This window comes from Microtus oregoni, unplaced genomic scaffold (assembly GCF_018167655.1).
Source record: "Microtus oregoni isolate MIOR12 unplaced genomic scaffold, Mior012 000009F_ref0000495, whole genome shotgun sequence".
Taxonomy (NCBI): Eukaryota; Metazoa; Chordata; class Mammalia; order Rodentia; family Cricetidae; genus Microtus; species Microtus oregoni.
The window spans coordinates 8,268,557-8,290,967 of record NW_024543068.1 but is presented as its reverse complement, the minus strand read 5'-3'; the positions used below and the strand labels follow the sequence as shown (position 1 = coordinate 8,290,967).

At 38.2% G+C, this 22,411-nt stretch overlaps 1 protein-coding gene across 34 annotated transcripts in view; it reads left to right on the top strand.

Moving 5' to 3' along the window:
* The window catches only part of Nrxn3 (neurexin 3), a 1,564,636-nt gene that overhangs the window by 1,410,990 nt on the left and 131,235 nt on the right, over positions 1-22,411 (top strand). For 25 of the 34 annotated variants that reach the window (XR_005974847.1, XM_041658567.1, XM_041658551.1 and 22 more), the window contains 2 exons: positions 9,372-9,461; positions 14,823-15,130. Coding sequence is in view for 33 of the 34 variants with exons in the window: in XM_041658567.1 (XP_041514501.1) it covers positions 9,372-9,461; positions 14,823-15,130 (398 nt within the window). In the remaining variant the exon portion in view is untranslated. The remainder of the gene's footprint in view (positions 1-9,371; positions 9,462-14,822; positions 15,131-22,411) is intronic. The other 9 variants (XM_041658568.1, XM_041658546.1, XM_041658552.1 and 6 more) reach the window with 1 other exon arrangement.

The following is a 22,411-nucleotide window of genomic DNA, read 5'->3' as shown; positions in this document are numbered from 1 at the left end:
AAAGATAGACTTATTACATCTTCCTGTTGACACAAAGCTAAGAGAGATACGTCCTACAAAACCCAAAAGAAATCCAGAGGGAAACATTTTCTTATCATGTTTGAAAGCTGTTAGGAAACAAAAAGAGAATAAATTTACTGGGATGTAATTAAAGTCCTGCTTTGAAGTTCAAAACTTGCATTGCATGAATGCAAAATTGACTAATATTTATGGGAGACAATTCAGCTGGGAACCATCTTCAATTTCAGTTGGTAATAAAGCAAATGGTAAATAGTGGTTGCTTAGACAAACTATGCACACCTGACCCTAACCAGAATGTATGCGGGCAACACATAGAGCGGGAACAGTGACATTTAGATCATGGAAGGGTCATGCAGCTGGTCCTAGACTTACAATAGTTCAACTTGCAGTTTTTGCTTAATTTTATAATGACGTGAAAGCAATACACATTCAAAAGCAAACATGCTTTGAATTTTGACCTTTTTGTAAACTAGAAATGTGTGGTAATATACTCTATTTTGGTATGAAAGACATCAAGTGTTAGTTCCGAGTTAGATATGTAATAATGTAGAAGAAATAATTCATGCTCTAGAGTAGATAGCTTAGCTACATCAAGTGTATTTTAAGATTTCAATTATTTTTTTACTTATAATGTGTTTATCATAATACAATGCTATCATAAATAGAGCACTATCTGTATTCACTTTTAGGCATGAGCTTCAAGGCTGTTCTCTGCTATATTTTGAATCTTGAATGTCCCCAATGTCTTTATATTAAGTGTTTGGTCATCAGGATGTCTCCATTAGAGGCAGGGAAACCATTAAGAGGTTTTAGAGTTAGAGCAATCCTGAGGAAAAAGGGTAATGCTGGAGAGATGAGCATGTTTGATCTGAAATTATACTACAGAATCATAGTATATAAGAAAAAAAAGTACTGTCACAAAAACAAACATGAACATCAATAGGATACAATACAAGCTGCATACAAAAGCCCATGCAATTCTAGGCATTTGAATTTTTAACTTTTTAAAATTGATTTTATTGAGCTATACATTTTTCTTTGCTCCCTTCCTTTCCTCTTCTCTCCCCTTTAACCCTCTCACCATTTCAAGCCTATCCCATGGTCCCTATGACCCGAGTTTACTCAGGAGATCTTGTCTTTTTCTATTTTCAATGTAGATTAGATCCATATATGTCTCTCTTAGGGTCCTCATTGCTGTCTTGGTTCTCTGGGATTATGATTTGTAGGCTGGTTTTCTTTTCTTTGTGTATAAAAGCCACTATGAGTGATTACATATGATATTTGTCTTTCTGGGTCTAGGTTACCTCACTCAATATGATGTTTTCTAGATTCATCCATCTGCCTGCAAATTTCAAGATGTCATCATTTTTTTCTGCTGTGTAGTGCTCCATTGTGTAAATGCACCACATTTTCTTTATCCATTCTTCGGTAGAGGGGCATTTAGGTTGTTTCAGGTTCTGGGTATGAAAATAATGCTTCTATGAACATAGTTGAGCACATGTCTTTGTGGTATGATTGATCATTTTGACAAAAATCCCAAAAGTATACACTAAAAAATTAAAAATCAACATCAAAAATGTGTTTGGAAAATTATATATCCACATATGAAGAAATGAAATTCAACCCTCTTCTCTCACCATGCACTAAAATTAACTCCATATGAATCAAAGACCCCTCCATACAAGGTAAGGAATCCTGAAAGGTCTAGAAGAAAAAGTAGTAAACACACTAAAACATGAAAACACAAATACAGGCTCTGTGACTAGGACTCTGTGCACTCAGGAAATAGCACCAACAATTGACAAATGGGACTTGGAGACTCTTATGAACGATTCTTAGATCACTGAAAGCACAGCTTGAAGTGGGCTATGACTGGCATCTCTAGATTCCCTCTTTTGGTTTCCTGGCTAGTAAAGGTACAATTTTGCTCCACCACATATTCTTTTTTTTTTTTTTTTGGTTTTTCGAGACAGGGTTTCTCTGTGGCTTTGGAGCCTGTCCTGGAACTAGCTCTGTAGACCAGGCTGGTCTCGAACTCACAGAGATCCGCCTGCCTCTGCCTCCCGAGTGCTGGGATTAAAGGCGTGCGCCACCACCGCCCGGCTCCACCACATATTCTTGATGTCTCTCCCGAACTTGAAAAGCAAATATTATCATCTCACCTTGCCTGTATCTTCTAAAATGGCAAGCCAAAATATGCCTTCTCCACTTCTGAATTAATCATTTCCAGTATTTTATTATAATCACAGCAACCTGAGAAATATCATCTAAAAGCTTATAATCTCTCCTTATAAGCGCTATTGATTCCATTCTATCTAAACAGATGCATATGACACAAATTTTTATAATATTACAGATATAGACATTTGCATAACATTATTTTACATTTATTTTATTTTTAATTGAGTGTAAATGTGTGTGTATCCATGAACATGAGTACAAGTGCTGATGGAGATCAGAAGAGGGTATCAAATTCTCAGAGCTTGAGTTAAACACCATTCATTATAAGCAGTCTCATATATGGGCTGGGTACCATGCTCAGGCCTTTTACAGGAGCAAAAGATTTACTTAACGCCATCTCTCCAGCCCCATTCTTTTCTTGAGGATGAAAACTTGACTATGTGATACCAAGTAAAATTGTTCTCCCATTACTTCTGCCACTCCTCTGAGTGATACAGGAACAACACGCAAGCATGTTTCTGTGAACAGAATTTGTAAATCTGATATTCTAGCATTCTGACTTCAGAAGCATTGATTGTCATACCCTTGGCACAGCAATGGCAAAAGGAGGGTAAATAGGAACAACAGAAACCAACAAGCCAAAAGAGTGGCAGGATGCTCATGCAGAAGGCAGACACACATGAGTGCATAGATCATGGGGATAGATAAGGCTGAAGATAGTACTGTGGCTTTTGTCACAAGGAGGGCATGCATGGTAAGAGGGGAAAAGGAGCTGAGGTTGGAATCTTGAATGGTCATATGCCAAATGGCTGAAGGGCACATGATAAAGCTTATTTTGATAAGGACATATAGAAATGTTCTGCATTAAGATCTTTGCAGGGAAGTAATTTTCATTAAATTCATCTCTTTTCAGTTTAACACTTCAGAATCTGGTACTTGTTTGAAACAACAAAAATGAAGTTCTGTATCTAGGATTTGTATGGTGCACACCTTGATAATTGCTTCCCATAACATCTCTCAGTTAATTCTCAAAACAATTCTACATTATAGATATTACAACAATAACATTTTACATGTAAAGAAACTGGAATTTAAAGATGTGGTAATACATAAGCTTTCTATAAAGGAAAAATACAAATCCAGACAACATACTAGTATATCCTCAGTGTGCATTTAAGAATAATCACAGGAGTGAAGAGTGAGGAAAGTAAATATTACATCCAGGTTATGTTTCATTCATTTGTAGTATTTCAGTTTTGTGATTGGCTCTTAAATGAGAAGTTAATACTCTGAAACTCAGCAATACTGAAAACGTTCTATTCAAATTCCTTCAGAACACTGTATTTGACTTTGGGAGGGAATGAAGATGTTGCAGTCATCCGGACCTCATTTTATTAATCCAACATTGATTCAAAAACACTCTTGATACATTCATAAAGTAGGAAAGAAATTTAGAAGAAAGAAGCTTCTGGCTGACAGTTGAGGACGGAGAAAATATGGAAAGTGATAATATATGTCTTAATTATTGCATCAGATTTCTTCAGCATCATAATATTCCAATAAAAAATAGCCCCTTGATTTATTTTTAGCATATGAAAGAACCATTCAGAGTTAACATATGTGCATGAAAAACGTGTTTTCAGACAGCAGCAGATGGCAAGGAATAAGGACTGGGCCACTTGGAGAGCTAGATATAGAATTGCACCTTTGCCCGAATATCTCAACTTCTTTTGTAAAGGGAGAAAGAAACATGCCATGGTCAGAGGAAGTGAGCTCTGTCAGTCATGCCAGGGTCTACCTAGGAATTCCACATGACTATTTATCTTGTTCTTCAGGAAAGGTAGTTCTCCCCAGCTGAAGGAGCAAGTAGAGTGTTTGTATAAAAAAATTGCCTTAGTTAATAATGCCCATGTGTTCTGGGTCTTTAAATCTCACTTCCTCTATCCGATAAGTTTTCTGTTTTAAGATATTAATTTCTTTGTCTTGACACACTAAAGGATCAAGGCTCACAGCATACAAATAGGTTCTTTTCTGCAGCCTAAAGGTGTGTCGTGAGGATTAATGAGATGGTGTTTATAATTGCATTCTGAGTTCTTTGGTTGAAAGGCACTTTATAAACATAAGATATTAGCTCTTTGTTGAAGTCCATCCATCCCTTACAAGTGATTGAACATTTTAGAAGCCCTTTGGGCAGTACACTTACCCATTTGACTCTTAAGAGAGCTGTTTAGGGAAAGCTCCAGGAATGTGGCCAGAGCCACACTCAGAGAGTTCCCTGGTGCTTTTTCTTCAGTGTTCTATATTTTCTTTGAAACTCACAAAGTGTTCCTTGGGGGACACGGGCATGGCTAGAAACTGTGAACTGCCCTACAACGGAAGCTACCAGCATCGATTTTCTTTTGCCACCAGCTGTAGTCCACATCCTCAGTCCCCAACTATTCATTAGGCTCGTGCTCCCGTTTCTTTAGTGTTGACAGAGCAATAAAGAAAACTTTCCTTTCCTTATTCCAGAGCTCAAAACAAAATGCCAAAATACCTCTGGCATTAATTTTATGCAGGTGAATGTTGTTACAGTTATTCCTATCAGTATGGCTACATGCTTGACAACGCTTCAGATGGTATTAATAGTCTACTTGCAGAAAAGCACTTTATGCCAGTCCGGTGCAAATTGCCAGAACCTTTAAGATACTCCACCTCAACTCAGTGGCATTATATCATCATTACCTGTGGCTGGGCCAAGAAATCCCAATTGTCAGTGCCTGAATTGCTCTTTTACTTTCAGTGGTTTTAGAAACCCACTTTGCTTTGGAAATGGAGTTAGCTGAATATATTTTAGAAATATAAACATCAAGAGCTGGAGATTCAGAGGGACATTTGCAATGTTTTTACTTGTTTTATAATCAGTTGTTCTTTGTGAGTCCCAATTGGATATAGTCATCTTTTGAATGACAACTGATAAAGTTTGAACAACATGGGCACAAATCCTAGAACTAGTGTACTTTCTTTGGATCACAGGAGAAATAAGTTTTATTAATATTATCCTCACAAAGAAATTAGTGTTTTCTATATATCAGTGATTATGTATATTTTACCCCCTGTAAGTCAGCGTTAGATCCTATGGTGAACTGACACAAGAAGAATCTAATGATAAGTGACTTCCCCAAAGACATAGAGCTAATAAATGGTAAATATACAACTCTAAAACAGATATATCAAATTCCATAGCTTAAACTTTGACACTGTATTGATTAGAGCTTTTTAAAAAATTTACATGACTCCTAACAAAGTAGCCCATGTTTGGGCCAAAGTGCTAGACATACTACTTTCTGTTCTATGTAAGAATTTCCTTCTTGTATTCATTCAATTATCCAGTTGAAGGATACTTTTATCTTTATTTTTATTTTATCTTACGTTTGTTTATTGGGTTGATTAGCAAATTTCAAGTCCTCATCTTAAAGGGTTACTGATACAAGCTGGGGACCAAATGGAAAGCCAACATGTTTCCCTCACTTTACCTTACTCTGATTCCTTTCACCCTCAGAGGGTTAATCCCAAAGTGGGAACTGTGAGGTAGTTCTAGCTGATGCTCAGGGCTATGTATATGAACCAGTTGGGCTTTAGTGATTTGACTCAGAGCCTTCGGCTCTCCACAATGTTATAATTTCACAGTGCATTTTGGACATGTCTCCAGAAGTAGAACTACTTGATATTAGTGTTAGTGACTGTCAGAAACCAATTGTATAAAAATCTCAATATCATGTCAAGAGTGACAAAGAATAAACGTGTGCAAATTCTATTTCAGGTAGGCTAAAACATGACTATTTGTTTTCCTGAAATTCCATTCTATGTAGATGTCAGATTCATATAATTAGCTTAAGTATTTATTTTAAGACCCCTTTATATAATTAATGGGTTTCTCCATGTGGTAAATAACTGATGTTTCTGTCAAACTGGTAATGTATATGTTTTATTTGAAGGACATTACTGTTCATAAGGCCATTCTATCCTGAGTATAACATAATTTTTGTTAAATAATCAATTCGTCTCTTTAAGTGTCTATACTAGTTGTTATATGACATGTACAATTTAGTATCGTTGTGTACTTAATAACAATGTATATGAATTTAAAGAGGTTTGTGCAGCTATCAGAATAGTCCTCTGTATGGCTTCTTATATAAAGATCTGCCCTCCCATCAATCTATGGAATTGGGGTTTAGGGCATATGATCTCATTCACTTGCATGTGTTTCTTAAACAGATTTTACTAGTGTTTTAGATAAATTAAAATAAAAGCCAACAAGAACATGAAAAAAGACTAAGAACTGTGTTAATGTGGTGACTTAAATCGATGTGCTTTTCCAAATGGCCTTCCATCTCTCACAGCTTTTAACAGTGTGCTAGATCACTGTCCTAGGGGCCAGATGGTATCAGTCTGGCACGCAAGACCTAAAACATGCTTCTAAATGTCTTTAAAGCTGAGGTGGAGAAGAACGGACTCTCGCTTTATACTTTCAGAGAGGTCCTAGGTTGATTCCAGCTGTGCTTTTCTCCATTGGGTACCCCAGAGCTTCCTCTCTTTCCAGCCTTTACTGTGTCCCTACCTGATTTTCTACCTTGCTTTATGGTTAAAGGGGGATGAATCATGGATGCTGAGCTCTTTGGGAGAGCTAAGAACCCTATTTAGAGAAAGTAAATCAATATAGCCTGTCAATTAATTAACTTAGTATCTAGACACGATTGACAATTTGGAACTTTTAGTTGTTATTTCTGCAGTTGCCCTTCAGGTTAGTAAGATTTATCATTTTATATTTCTTTTTGACTTTACTATTTCATTCCAGGGAGGAGAGTGAAAATCAGCACTGTGTTTAGTCACAGAATCCACACTGGTGATAAATGCAGAAATCTCAAAGCAGCAAAATTTATCAAAGGTGAACCCAGCACAATTGATGGTCATTCCTCACTGTGGCGTTTCATTGTGCTGTGGTACCTTACAGTGTACACCTTAGCTGTTACCTGCTGGGTAACATGTGTGGGTTCTTTTCAGAAAAGTACCCCTTTTCTATGAAAACACTGGAGAAGCTACTAAATGTATTTTGGACTAATAGAATACAAAATAACATTTGTCCTCCAAGGACAACAATCATCACAATCAATAATTGGAGTTATATGGTACAGTTAAGCCAGTGTCCTTCACGATGGCCGTACTGGGACAGCTGCTGCACTTAGAGAAAAGCTTTAAATTATCCATGAAAATCCAAAACTGCTGATTATTCAACTCCCTTTACCTACATTATCCCCCAATAACTTTTTGTTTGTTTGGTAGTCCCAAGCAACAACTTTAGGTCTTGAGTGGCTGAACAAGAAAGCCTCCAATGAACTACAACTGCCCTTTGATATGTTGGTATGTTATAATTTATGTAGGCAGATAGAAATCTACATTGTGGGCTAGAAGCACACCTATAGTTGCTTCTCATGAGCCATGTTTGTTTGTTTAAATTCCAGAACAGGAAAGAAGATTCAAATGTTTAGAATAATGTCTTCATTAGAGAAGACTAGGGGGAACTACCAGCCTCTGATAGTACTACCCAGTTTCTATTGGATTCTCTTATCTTCCCCCTCCAAGCCCAGCAAGCAGGTCCTAATTGTCAAATGAGACATCTTCTCCGCCAGTGATAACTGCTTCATTGCAATGGCTCTGTGATTGAAGTGCCATGGCTCACTTCTATTTACTTGGCCTGATACGATGCTACAGGCTCATATTCGCTCTGGCTTCCAGGCTTCTCTGTACTTTCCTCCCAAGCCCCCTGTTTCAAAATTTTTATTTCCCTTTTAAAATATTAGTAAGTTGGAATGGAGTTCCCTAAATTTTAATACGGAGCTCTGAACCAAACATGATGAATTACAGTGTGCTGTTTTTTACTAAATCAATGTGAGGTTGGCTGATGAGCTAAAACAGTTCCCCAAACATGCCTTCATTATTTTGTTATCGGAAGCATATTCATTAGGGGTGTAAATCCACACCACCACTTTCCAAGTATCGCCTAATTAGAAGAACCGCCCAGGAGTGGTAATAGCAGTTTCAAAAGGAAGAGGGGCCACACCATCAGTTAAACACAATGTTTGAGCCTGAAACTAATTTGATATTTCATGCTTGGTAGAAATATTCCTAACAGGCTTTTTGAATAGATTCATGTTCAAGACGACCCTTTCACAGAATAGAAAGAGGGGGGAAGGCAGAAAAAGAGAGAAAGAGAATGAACAGCTGCGCCAACATGGTCTAGCACTAATAAAATGTAAGTGCCTAAAACCCTGTAAATGCTATATAGCAGTATAACTTCCTTTGCCTGAAGTTATGTTCTCTGTGGGTTCCATCTGCTTAAAATGCGCAACAGAAAAGATGAAGGTCTACTGTGCCACCTGTATGGCTCCGCCAGTTTCACCTAAGTACAGTAATATCAGAGTTTTCTTTTGGAGTAAGAAATCTCCCTTTAATCCAAGCTCTAGGGGGTGAAACAGGGGAGCTACCGTAAGTCAGCGCTAATCAGAAATACAGAGCCTTATCTCAGAAAACCAAACCAACCAGACAAACAAAAGAATGTACAAAACCCTGAAAATGTTTTTTGGCCAGTCTCCCATGGCTAGCAGGGATTCAGTCGTTATCTTGGTGCCTTTTTCTAGAATCCAGAGCTTGCAAGTACAGATGCTTGAGAGGAGCAGAAGGGCACTTTGCTCCTAAATGGATCCCATTGGGAAAACAGTGACCGAGGAGCTGGATGCTACCTTTTCATTGTGCAATTGACATGGCAGTGGTAGTAGAATTATTCAACTCAATGAGATCATTGAATTTCACTGGGACCAAGTCAGTGGTAGATAGAAGAAGGAGAGAGGGTGGAACTGTAATGAGATTTCCGTAAATAGCCCAACCGCTTACAGAGCTCTATCCCAAATCACGTGACCACAACATGATGGAGCACTGCACAGCTGAGATCAATCTGACCTCAGGCCCATCCTCCGAGGGCAGAGCGGCTTCAACTCCACCTCTACTAAAGATAAATTGATATCTATCTCTAAAAACCTTCATAAAACAAACTGAACACCTAGGATGTGTTTTTTTTTAATGACCTATTGACTTTTCAGATTGTTCTTTAAGCTGTTTTTTAAACTTTAAAGGCAACACTGATAATGAACGCCTCCAAATGGTAAAACAGAAAATCCCCTTCAAATATAACCGGCCCGTAGAGGAGTGGCTGCAGGAAAAAGGTAACGGTCGTTAAAACTTTCATTCTAAAATCATTTGATTCTAAACCCTCGTTTTTAAAGCCTGCAGAATAAATGTTCCTTAAATGATAATCGCCTGCTGCATAAATGACTGTTTTAATTTTCATTATAATTTGTGTCAGCTTCCACCTGCCATATGTTGATAAATCATGCAATAATACATCGCCATTAAAACACAGTTAAAGGGACTAACATCTAGCCTGCTGCCCGCATGACAGCCACAGACAACAAATTCCAGAAAGCTCTTGAAAGAAAGGGAGAGAGAGAGAGAGAGAGAGAGAGAACTGGATTATGGCAATTTAACCACTGCATGACATTATTTGTTAATTTGTTTTAAATTACCTCTCACCAAAGCTTTCTAAAGAATTTTCAAAAGAACCTATTAAACTTACATCTTGAGGCTGTTTTGGCTTTACTGTCTATAGCGTGGTTAACCAAAAAAAAAAAAAAAAAAAAAAAAACCAAACAAACAAACCAAACCAAAAAATCTTCAATCAAGTCTTGTAACTTAAACTGCTTAAAACAGATGTGATACAGGAAGCAGTATGTGTTAACATTTGTTTTTAAACAAAGAAAAGGCTGAGAAAGAACAGATTTTGCCTCTAAACTCAAACCATCAGAGGCGAAAGTTTCTAGGAGAGCTTAATTCCATTCCAGTTGCTGCAGGAGACTAAAACGAAACAAACTTGTTTTCCACTTTGGTGGTGTGATACCCTCGTGCATTCCTACGATGTTTTATGCAACCAAGTGTAAGTTGTTAAGGCAATGAGTTGGTAAGGGAAAAGTCTCGTGAAAAGCAATGCAGCAAGCTCTGATTTGCTGACAGAAACAACCACTCCATGAACAAACAAGGGCAGCAGTTAGGAATCCTGGGAGAATTTTCTATGAGGTTTCTTTTGTTTACGAGATACCCAGTTATCTTTCGATGAAGCCAATTTTCTTATCTCCAAGAAAGTTAGAAGTTCTGATCTTTCTTGAGACAGCATAAGCTAGCTCTTGCCTCGAGATCTAAAAGAGCACCTTACATTTTGCAGAGATTTGACTGAGTTATATACGAGGAGGAATTGGGGCTATTCCGTAATATACAAACACCAAGACAAAAGACACTTGTGTGTGATTTTTTAGCCGGGTGAAAACATTCAGACATAGAAAATCCTTACCAAATTCTAACTGCACGCCCTGTTTTCAACATATGTGGTCTAATTAAAAATAAATTAAGAATAACTCTAAAAAGCAAATAATTTTGATTGTAATCAACAGCTCATAAAGTCCCTTTAACATTAAAGACAACAACTGCCTCACTTTTAAGACAGAGAATTAGATGCATGTCGGAGTCTCATGTGCCTGAGAGAACTTTTTGTGTTTCTTTCAATTTTATGTTAATAGTATTTTATTTTATACCATTGCCTTTTGAAGTCTAAGTTTAATAGCATGCCAGGCATTTTCATTTGTACAACCCATTATAAAGCAGTTAGTAGGCTTTTAGTTTTCCTTCTGCTAGCTTCATTAGCAGCTGGCTTCCGTGTAAATAGAAGATCTTGTACACATATTGAATGCTGGGATGGGAAAGGGTGGTCAGGGTGGGGGTGTCTTGGCTTCTTTATTCAATATATATGTAAGTATAGTACGATCATGTTATTGGACAACTTATTGCAAACTGCAAGATTATCTTTTCCTATTGTTTTCCCTGAAATTGCTCTTTATGTAATCTGAGTGAGTAGCATCTATTCTCTTTACCTCTTCCTCTGTCTAGCTAACTTCACTTTCAAATGGAATGAAAAATTTGCACTGAACTACCTTGTTTGTGAAGATGAGTATAGATAAAGGGCAAATAGATAAATAGGATGATTAGACAGGTGCATTTAGAAGTACATGGAGCATTTCTTTGGAGTTACTTCTGTCATTGGGGAGGAGAGCTGGGTCACAGCATTCCCAAGTCTGTTTGCTGGCTGGCTGCTATTGACTGACTTTCTGACCTTAAACAATCCACTTAACCTCATTGTGTCTCAGATTTCCCATATGAGGAGAGGAGAAATAATACTGCCTATTCCCCCAGGGTATTCTGAGATTTAATTAATTAGTCTTTGTGCAACACTGACTAGAGACGTGCAGAGATTTAATCTAAGCCTATGTGAACTTGGTGTTAAAATGAAACAACAAATATTGGCTTCCAAAAGGATGTGCATCTAAAATGAAATAAACAGTTACAGGCTAGGAATACTGCACTGGTGTTATTATCAAATTTCATGTTATTGCTGGTAGAACAACTCTCAGATTCCAAAAATATATGCGTATATATTTATAACACACATTTATTCAAATGCATATGTATCATGATATTTTTATTCTAAAAATTACACATTATCAATAACAACAATGAGAATGATTTCAGGCATAGATTTTGAAGCCCCTTGGGCAAATGAAAAAGAAAAAAACCACAGAAACTTCTCCTGTCAGTTCTGTATATCTTCCATAAGGAGAAGGTACTGAAACTGTTTCCCCCTTATTCATGATCTCCTGTGCAGCTAAAGAGAGATGAGGTAGTAGCAGAAAGACATGGCAGGAGACAGAGTGCTCTCTTCCTACAGTGATTTCTAGTTTTGTCCTTAACTACCTAGGAAAAGTGCAAAGGGCTAGGAGAAGGTTGTGAAACAAAAGAAAAAAGATCTAGCCTATCAAGCAAATAAGCTAACAGAAACCCAAACGCACTTCCTATGGCATGAAGAGAAATTGAAACTTGAATAGCCCCCTTCTCTGTCTCACCCACCAGTGAAGTGAGTGACCGGGTCTCTATAGTAAAGCAATGATAACCAAGAATAAAGCAACTCCTCAGTCTAATGGCCTCAAACATGCCCTGCCTTTACTCATTCTCCGGTCATTCCTGAATAAGCAATGACCACTTTATGGAGTGAACTATAGAAAACAGAATGAAGGCAATCCATCATTGCAGTTTGAATTTCAATTTTCTCTGACTGTCTTTTTATTTTTAAGTGCTGGCAAAATGAATCTTCCCAAGAAAGTAAGATGAGGACCATTATAAGAGGTTATTGTTATAAAGCATTGCAAGGATATTAGAATAAAATCTTCTATATATAATCAATGTTATTCAGCCATTAACTAATCATCAATGCTGGGCTACATAAGAAAGAGAAAGGGAGGAAGATGGGGAGAAAGTAAAACAGAAAGAGAGAGATAATGTCATAAATGGGAAGCAGTTGTTCATATATAAAAGATACCTTGCATGGAGGCTATCTAGTTTAAGATATTAAAGTTATATCCTGGAAATCTCCCACTATACACTTTCTTCTAAATCAGTATGGTAAGATGCTTCACATGCTGATATGAAGTTAAGTAAAAATTATTCTCTGCCTTTATTATCCCATTTGTATTATAGTAAGTGTATGGCTCGCAAAGAAAGAAGTGTGAACTCCAGCCCATTATCTTGCACCATTGTGCACTGAACATGTTACACCTCATGTGAAGGGAACAGAGACAAAAATTATACAACTGTCAAATGGCACCAACTCATGGAAGGGATTTTTGGGAAAGTATGGAATGAACTGATTACATCCCTGGGACCTAGGGAATTTTGTTATCATTAAAGTATGAGATTCTTTTGAATGGTTCCAAGATTCTTATGAAGTGTATATTATTTCTACCCTACTAAAGTTCCCCAGTCTAAAAGCAGAGTAGTATTATTTATAAATCGTTCAATTAATAACCCGTAAGTATTGACCAGATAGTAAAGCTGACACTTGTCTGAAGAGTCTGCTCTGGAAATAGCAGTTTCCTTTTCTCTTATTTCCAGACCTTCCAGTAGTATACATCAAGAAGGTATACCCACCTTCTGTTCCAGAAATTCAGGCTAGTTGTGCATTGTGCAAACCTGAGCTTAATATCTTAGTGATAAATGCTGAGAACCCAAACCCTGCAACATACCTCTATTTAGAGTTTGAAGGTGGAGAGCATACGGATTTTACCAAGCAGGCATAAGTAGCAGACAATTGTTTTCAGTTATTTACAGATAAAATAATCTAGGTGATAAGATGAAGAATTACTAGATTTGTAGATCGCTGACTAAAGAAAACTCCAGAATGGATGTATCTAACTTTACGGTTTTCCCATCTCTACTCCATGTGGGTAAGCAAATGGAATTAATCTAAAGAGATAACATGAAGGAATAACAAGCCTTAGCATGTTGCTGTCATGATAAATTACAATGAGGCTTGAAAAGCTGTTTGTTTCCATGAAAAAGACCCAGTTTGACTTAGAAAATAAGTAGAAATCTTTGAAAATAAGTCTAGCTTGTTGAATGCTCCATTCTAAACTGCTCTGCCACGAATTTTTTTTTTTGAGTTTTTTTTATTTTGCCACAGAAGTAAAACTGGTACCCACAGAAAACCTGAAATAAGATTAACTATTGCTATTTTGCAATCCATTGCCATGTCTCTAAATCATTCAAGGAAGTTTATAAGTTATCTTCTTTGTACCCATCTTTCTTTGATAATTCATTTTTATTGATTAATTTTATTTTTTGATAATTTTATGCATGTACATAATATATTTTTATTACCCTCACCATATCTTCTTAAAACTATTTTAGAATCACCTCATCCCCACCTCCATTTCTATTCTAGAAGCTTTTTCAATGCCTAATTACTCTCCCATCTTAGAGAATGATCTATTGACTGATCAAACCTCCCTCCAAATTATACATCTATCATGATGTTGTTAAAATAACAAATGCTGATACAATTTTACTCAAGGTGAAGATTTATGGAAAACTCTGTTCCTGGTGACTAGAGTGTCCATTTTTATAAGCATGCAATGAATCCGATCCTCTTAATTGCAGTTTAATTCCAGTAAATTTCATTTAATTACTGAACCTAATTTTTAAACTCAGTGCTCTAAATCACCTCTTTGAGGTTTTGTTTGCTGCATATCATTCTTTTCTGTTGTCATTATGTTACCCTGTAGCTTAAAATCAGAGCACTAGGCATCTGTGATTCATTCTGGTCATGATCTGAGCTGGATGTTTCTGCCATCCTAGATTATATGTCTCAGGAGACTGTAACACTGCTCATGTTTTAACCAAGAGGTCTTCCTCCTTGTAATGGGGCAAATCCTCAGTTATTCTGGTAACTTAGGATGTTTATCTAGACAGTGGAAGAGATAATCATCGTGAAATGTTACTCACCGATCTCAGTAATGAATTTTTCCTGTAAATTTTATCTACTTCAGTTGTTCAAGGAAGCCTATTAGATGCCTGCTCCATACAGACTAGGTAAGACAAGGAGCAGAAATGTATGGGAATAATAGTATTTCCTCCACCTAATTCACTAGGCCGGCAGTTAACCATCTTCAACACCCAGGCTCAAATAGCCATTGGAGGGAAGGACAAAGGACGCCTCTTCCAAGGCCAACTCTCTGGGCTCTATTATGATGGTTTGAAAGTACTGAACATGGCCGCTGAGAACAACCCTAATATTAGAATCAATGGAAGTGTTCGGCTAGTGGGAGAAGTCCCATCAGTCTCGGGAACAACACAGACGACCTCCATGCCCCCGGAAATGTCTACCACTGTCATGGAAACCACCACCACTATGGCTACAACCACCACCCGCAAGAATCGCTCTACAGCCAGCATTCAGGTAAGCCTTTCTTTTGTTATGATATTGTTCTTCGTTCTTGACTTTGCAGCAGTATTGCTGTGGTCCATACTCTTGGTAGTTAAGGACTTTGTATTACTGTGTGTGAAGGAAGGATGAAGATTCATGGTAATGAGACCTAAGACTGGAGAAGAGTAAGCAATGATTGAGAGAATTAGAGAAGTTCTGTGGCATTCATGAGATAATGTGTATTATCCCTTTCATTTGTCACTGAAATGGAAAAGCTATTATTCAAAATGAACAGATTACACTTGTGTTACAAAACATTCTTCTCCTCTCATTGTATTAGATTTTCTTTTCAAATAGCAGAAAGTGGGAAGGGATGAAGAAAGGTGTGTTACCATAAGCAAGTCTGTACCCTGGTTGAATTCTATTTATATCCTCCTGGTATATTTGGTAGAATTCAAAGTGCTTATTATTAAGGTTAATGGCTATCATTAAATCAAGGACAATTAAAACAAGAAGCTCAACCACTTCTTGTGAATAATAGTCTTTGTGTTTGACATTAAGTCCTAATTAATGGCTTGATATTTTGGGTCTATTTTGTTTACTTTATTTGACTAATATACTGATTATATTACAAAGTGAAAAGGATTGATTTCAGCTAGGCAGAAAGTTCTTAATTTTGTGCTAAGGTTTTTTTTTGTTTACTTGAAAGAAATTATATACAAGCTAAAGCTTAATACTTAGCTAACTCCCTTGGCAGTTCATAAATCTAGTTAGTAGGTGGGTAGGAGGTTAATTGAGTTATTAACCTTAAATGCTTTGGCATCAAAGAAAGCAACCCAATGTTTGTGGAAATCACATTACCCTGGTCGGTTATTTGTAAAATCAGTAGATGCATACTTCTCTCTTTTGCTTCTCAGTTTTCACACACGATTCAGGAGCACAGTAGTCTCCAAAATCACTTTTCTATCCATTCCAGTGGGCACTGTAAACATATAGTGAATCATGAATTAAAACTCATCCATGTGTTTTTTGTATCTTTCAAATTATGCTATGTGACTTAGCTGTGTGGAGGCATGTTGGCTTTCTTTATTCTTTCTCTTCACACTTGAACGAAAACCACAGACAGCTTCTTTCGTGGCCCCTAAGAACAATTTGAAGCCGTGTGTTCTGGTGATTCTCTCAGCCCATTTTATGTGTTTTCCAAAGGCTGCTGAGAACCTGGCTGGCAGAGCAGTCCTATAATCATGGGTGCTATTCCATGCATACCTACGCACATACCCGAAAGAGAAAAATAGTACTTCTTCACTGATATTGCAGCAATAGCTCCTGACACCTCAATCCAATCACTGGGAAGAAGATAAAAGGCAATATATATTTCTATTATGACTCTCTATAGTTCAAACACGGATCTCTTTACTGTTGGTAAAAGGATAGTTCTGTTTGCACAGGTCTTGGCAGATCTGGTGTGTTTCTGTCAGAGTATATTCTCCTAGCTCTGTGGGAAGCCGAAGAGCAAATGGCTTTTTCTCTATAGGAAAGGTTGATTCTGCAGTCCGTTTTAGGGCCAGATTTCTACTGACCACAAGTGGATTTAAGGCTACACAGGGATTCTGTGAATTGCCTCAATACGTGGTAATCTTCAGCCATTGGTTTTTTCCCTTCTCACAGTAAATACACAAATTGGGCAGATTGTTTGAGTTTCTAGACTCTTTCTACAACCTAAGAGAATCAGGGCTTCTGGACGGGAGTGGATTTTAAGGTGCGTAAGGCACGCTAGTGATTTACCTTTAAGACTGGGATGTCTTTCGGAGGAAGTAAGCTCTGGAGAGTGCCCTTTCCAATAGCTTTCCTCTGGTGAGCTGCTCTTCTTTCAGAGACTGGCGAAAATTGGATTACATCTTTACATGCTTTTCCTCTCTCCCTCCACTAAGGCTATAAAGATGGGTTATAAATCTGTTGACACTCTTTGTTTTTACGAGTTTGTAAATATGTACTCCTGGAGGAAAGGCAGCAGCTTTGCCAAATTGATTAGACTTAGGCCAAAGGATCCAGAAGCCCCAGGATTTTGTAAAGAGGAACTTAAAAAGATGTGGAATGGAAAATTTTAGATGCCTTTGTTCTCACCAGCTAGCACAAGAGTCTTGCCTCATACTTTATGAAAGCTCACAAACTTCATAGCTAAACTTAGTTTAGCCTAAGTATAGTCTACAGAGTGCATCAAATCTACTCAAAGATTTAGGACAAGTCTTAGATGCCCGACATAGTGAAGACCATCAGACCCAGCAGCTTCAAATGCATCCAGTGTAAGACCCCTCCAATTTCCTTAGATAAAGAGGACCCATGAAGCTTTGATCTCTGAGAGGTACTTCAAAGAAGAAAATAGGAAAGATTAAGTTTCACATCCACCAGTCCATCATTCAGTTTTCGTCTTGGAATAAAAAAAAAAAAAAAAAAAAAAAAAAAAAAAAAAAAAACCACATGCAGACCATTTTACAAGCGCTGTTCCGTTCTTTGCTTTTCACTTTGATATCATCATTAAAGCATCTTGTCCTAAAATGAGACTCTTCTAGGAGAAAAAACAATTAAGCATGTGTGACTACAAGCCTAAAAATGTCACTATTCAAAAAAAAAAAATTCCCTGATTCCTTTCTAAAGCATAAGCCGAGAAAAACTCATTTGACGAGTTCATCTCTGATGGACCTTGGCTAGTGTTCACAGCAGATCAAAGGGAAACTGGAAAGTGCTTTTACTGCCCCTCTTAGCGGTGGATGAATGTGAACAAATCGTCTTTGAGTTGATACAGCTCTCCAATGCTCCAGTCTTTTGGAAGTAATTGGTGCTTTGATCTCTGCGATAGATCAGTCTGTTACGGATAGGGGTAGAGACCTGCCTGTGAATGGCATGGGCTGTGTGAAATTACTCACAGCTATTGTGCCCAAGCAGGGGATCTTGCCCTGATATTAAAATAGAATACTTCAAGATGCTCCCCTCAACTTAGAGGGGGAAAAAGTCAGCTAAAGTGCACATTAAGAAGCCAGGTGGGCAGATAATAATCTTCAATAAAAGTCTTGTATTTACTAAATATGCAGCAGGCACTGAGTAAGTCTTACAAGATAGCAAATAAAGCCTGTCTTGTAACCACATAGTATGCAGAAGTACGATGCCGCAAATATGCTCTACTTCTACAATACTCAGGGTGTGTAGACATTCTTCCACTGGCACAACCATAATGTAATGATAGCCTGGACTTAATGTCCAGTCCATTCGCACACTACCTAAGGGATCCTGGGTAGATCACAGGACATTTAAATTATTATTGCTGAAAGCAAAATCTTTCCCCTAACTCGACAACTAAAAAACAACTTTGTCATTAGAAATCATAATTTACAAAGTCAGATAGTCATGTAGATGTGTCTCTCCATGGGGTACCAAGAATTTACCTTGTTGGTTTCTTTAGCAGAGTGGCAACTCTCCGGGATCTCAGACAATTTTTTTAATGGAAATAAAGCAGAAGCCATCAGTTCCTCATAGTGTGGGCCTGAACCGGGCTTGTGTTATCTACACCATCACCCATTGCTTCAAGTTTCCAGGCCTTTTCCAATATCAGGAAAGACTTGAAGACATTTATGAAAATAGTCTTCAGTCATGTCCATCGGGGAGTTTTCTAGATTAACTGGTTTAGAAGGACACATCCTAGGTGTGTGCTGGATCTTTCCATCAGCTGGAGTTCTGGGATGAATAAAAAGGTGAACACAAGCAGTCATTTTCCCCCACTTTCCGAATGTGGATGCACTGTGACCAGCTGCCTCATTCTCTCGCTGACATTCCTTCCCCCACCATGATGTACACTGGAGCTCTGAGCTGCTCACCCTCTCTATATTACTTTGTCAGATATTTCTGTCATGTCAACCAGAAAACTACTACACAAAGTATATCATGCAGAGTCGGACTGTTGGTGTTTTATCAATCCTTATGATTGTTGTTATTTTCACTTGACACGTATGTTAAGCAATAAGCTACTGAACAAACAGGATGCTTCTATTGATAATAGTAGCTATATTTCAGAACAGAGGTTAGAATTTTTAGGGTGGGACAGTGAGATATTCAGAATAATCTGAGTAGAATTTCGAGGCTAAAATTAATCCTGGAAAATCAAATAAGTTGATGACATCAGGAATAGACTCCGCTGCCATCTCATTACATACCTTGGACTTTTACTTCATTTTTAAATGCAACTTTAGAGTCCAGTGGGCTTTAAAAAGTATGCAGTGTCCAGAAATCAACCTAATTCCACATGTTTTAGGAGGTCACAAAAAATACGATTGTAGATTACTTGTATCATGGAGCTAATAACCTAAAGCAACTTTAGAGTCCAGTAGGCTTGTAGGCTTTAAAAAGTATGCAGTGTCCAGAAATCAACCTAATTCCACATGTTTTAGGAGGTCACAAAAAATATGAATCTAGATTACTTGTATCATGGAGCTAATAACCTAAAGCAGACAAGAGTTCTCAGTGTCACTTCTGAACCATGGTGTGTATTGGGAGGCTGGTGTATGGAATGGCTTGGAGCACCATCGTAGATAAGATAGTCACAATACTAGGCCTTAGAGAGTGAGTACACTTGGAGAGGAGGAAAGTCCAGGTCTTGTGAGCTATGGTGTAAGTCAGAGATGTGACACACAAAAATTCTAGGATTTGAGGATCTTAGCTTAGTGCTCACCACCTTTATCTGGGGAAGGAATCAGAGGAGTGAACTGAACTGAATTCCCTGTGGCTATAGTCTGGGAATATCCTGAGTATTTCTGTGGAAACATTTATTTGGGGGGGGGGTGCTACTGATCAAACCCAGAGCTTTGCTTATTGTAGACAAGAAGAACTCCACATTAAACTATATCCCCCAGGACCATATGGGACCTTTACCTATACAGGTGGGCAACTACAGTAACACTGATTCTAAATAAAATGTAAAGACTGCACTCAAGTTTCTTTGCCTCATTCAGGACTGAAGGAAAAAATGAGTGGCACGTGTCGTTCGCCACTACTGTTACTTTTAGTCTCTCCAGCCTGAATAGTCCCAGAAGAGACGAGCAGGTCAAAAGGAAAATAGTTGCAAAAAGAAAAAAGTAAATGTGTATCCTCTTATTTTTGGCCTCCAGTTTGAGCAGTTTTCAACAAAGAAGAAGCTTGGTGTGTTCTGTGAAAATCGCCATTTGGAATTGTTTATAGCTATTAGCAAGAACTGGATCACAACCTACTTTTTGTATCCTAGGCATAGGCAAAGTCACCTTGACATTGGGGAGACTGTGTGCCACCAGATAATTGGCAGAAAATTATGATGCTTAGCCTGCATTGAAAGTATCTAATAAAGAGTGGACTGAAGGACTATGAGATTTCATTGTTATCTCAGGTGTCGCCATGGTGATGATTGAATGGGAAACGCCTCTGAAAGTTCCAGGAAGGAGCTAACTTCTCAGACTTTGCAACAGCACGCACATGGCAGTTTCTCCCTTTTGCTCCTCAGTTTTAGGCTTTGGATGATTGATTAGGAACACACTTCAGACTGGATACTGATAACGACAGTTTGAAACTCAGCAAGTTGCCCCTAAACATCATCTCTTCTGAGTGGGATTTTAGTATACTCAAATAAGACTGTGGGATTTGTCATCAGAACTTCTGAGTGGGAGCTTGTTACTCAGCCATATGTCTAAGGGTCATCCCTCTCTCAGCAGGTTTCATTATCTGCCTAAGAGACATAATCATAACTCTTCTTATGAGCAATAAATCTGATTGTGGAAAGCTATTCATCCATGTTCATTGAAGAATTTTACACTAGGCTCCCATCTGCACCTAAGACACTCCACCAGACCCATATACCCTCATGGAGCCTGGCACCCCTGAAGGTTCCATATGAGCACTGTTTACTCTATATCCATATAAGCCAATATGCCTAGGACCTTTTCTGACTTCATCTACGAAAATAGAGGTCTATAGGAAATGTCCATAGGTTTGAGTAGAAGTCAGCTTAGCTGAGCAGTTTGTACACAAGCAGGAGCTATTATGTTAAAGTATATGAAATTGACATTTCTGGAGGTCAAAACGGTGAAAGGTTAGGAATTCTATGCTGTTCAGTAAAACACAAAGCATTCAGGTGCACAGTACACATCATCAGTGGGAATTCTGAGGACCAATATAGGCCACCAGGTATTTTCTACATACTTTGAATAATCCATTGGTCTCAGCCTGAAATGCAAATCAGATCTACCAGTCCTGGAATGCCTTGTGATCATAGTATGTATCAAGAATAGTTATGCTTGCCCAAAGAGCTATCCTGTCTGGTTTCCTCTCCCCTTTCCCTGATGCAGTGAGCTTGAAGGAAATGCAAAAAGGAATCCAGTCTCTACTCCCTTCCTTTTACAGTAGACAACAAAACCTCCCGGGAAAGTTTATTTTTAGGATCAGGGCTCAGCTAATATTGATTAACAGCCTTACATAATGTGTGGCTCCAGGCTCCTTTCTTTCCTGCCAAGCCTCATAACTGGGGAAGGCGCTGAAGATTTGTCAGTCTAATTAGACTTTAGCTGCCAGCCAGGAAATATCTCCTGTGTTCTGTTTGCCCTCGCATAGATAACGTTCCTTCCCCTTTCTGAGAATAATTTAGAGGGAAGGAAACTTGACTCCAATGTACTTGTTTCCCAGTAAGATTCTCCAGTGACAGCTTCTCTCTGGAATTGCATACTTCTGATGAGAGAGAGAGAGAGAGAGAGAGAGAGAGAGAGAGAGAGAGAGAGAGGAAGAAGAAGGAGGAGGAGGAGGAGGAGGAGGAGGAGGAGGAGGAGGAAGGAAGGAAGGAAGGAAGGAAGGAAGGAAGGAAGGAAGGAAGGAAAAAAAATTACTGTTGGTTCACTTGCCTCTTAAAGACATGTACATTGCCAATACATATGACCCAGGGAAGATAATGGAACATGGTTTCTTTTCATCCCTTCTTCAGTACTTTAGTTTGAGGGTCTGGGACAGGCACTTCCCAGAGGGATGACTAGTCTCTTCAAAGGTCTTCTGAGGAGGTTCTGACAGCAGATAGCCTGGAAGCTTAAAGAGGTAGAAATGCCCATCTAATTGGACTGCAGTATTGATAAAATAGATTTTCCACCCAAACTACCGATAAAGCATTAGATCTTATGGCAAAGCATCTGAACAGCTAGAAGAGGGTTTGATTCAGCTCTTGATTGGCCACATGTGGCCATCCACAAGTGTTTTAAGCATCATGGTGTTTTTTGCAATCACCTAACTGGTTATTCAGTCGAGACAAAAGCGAGA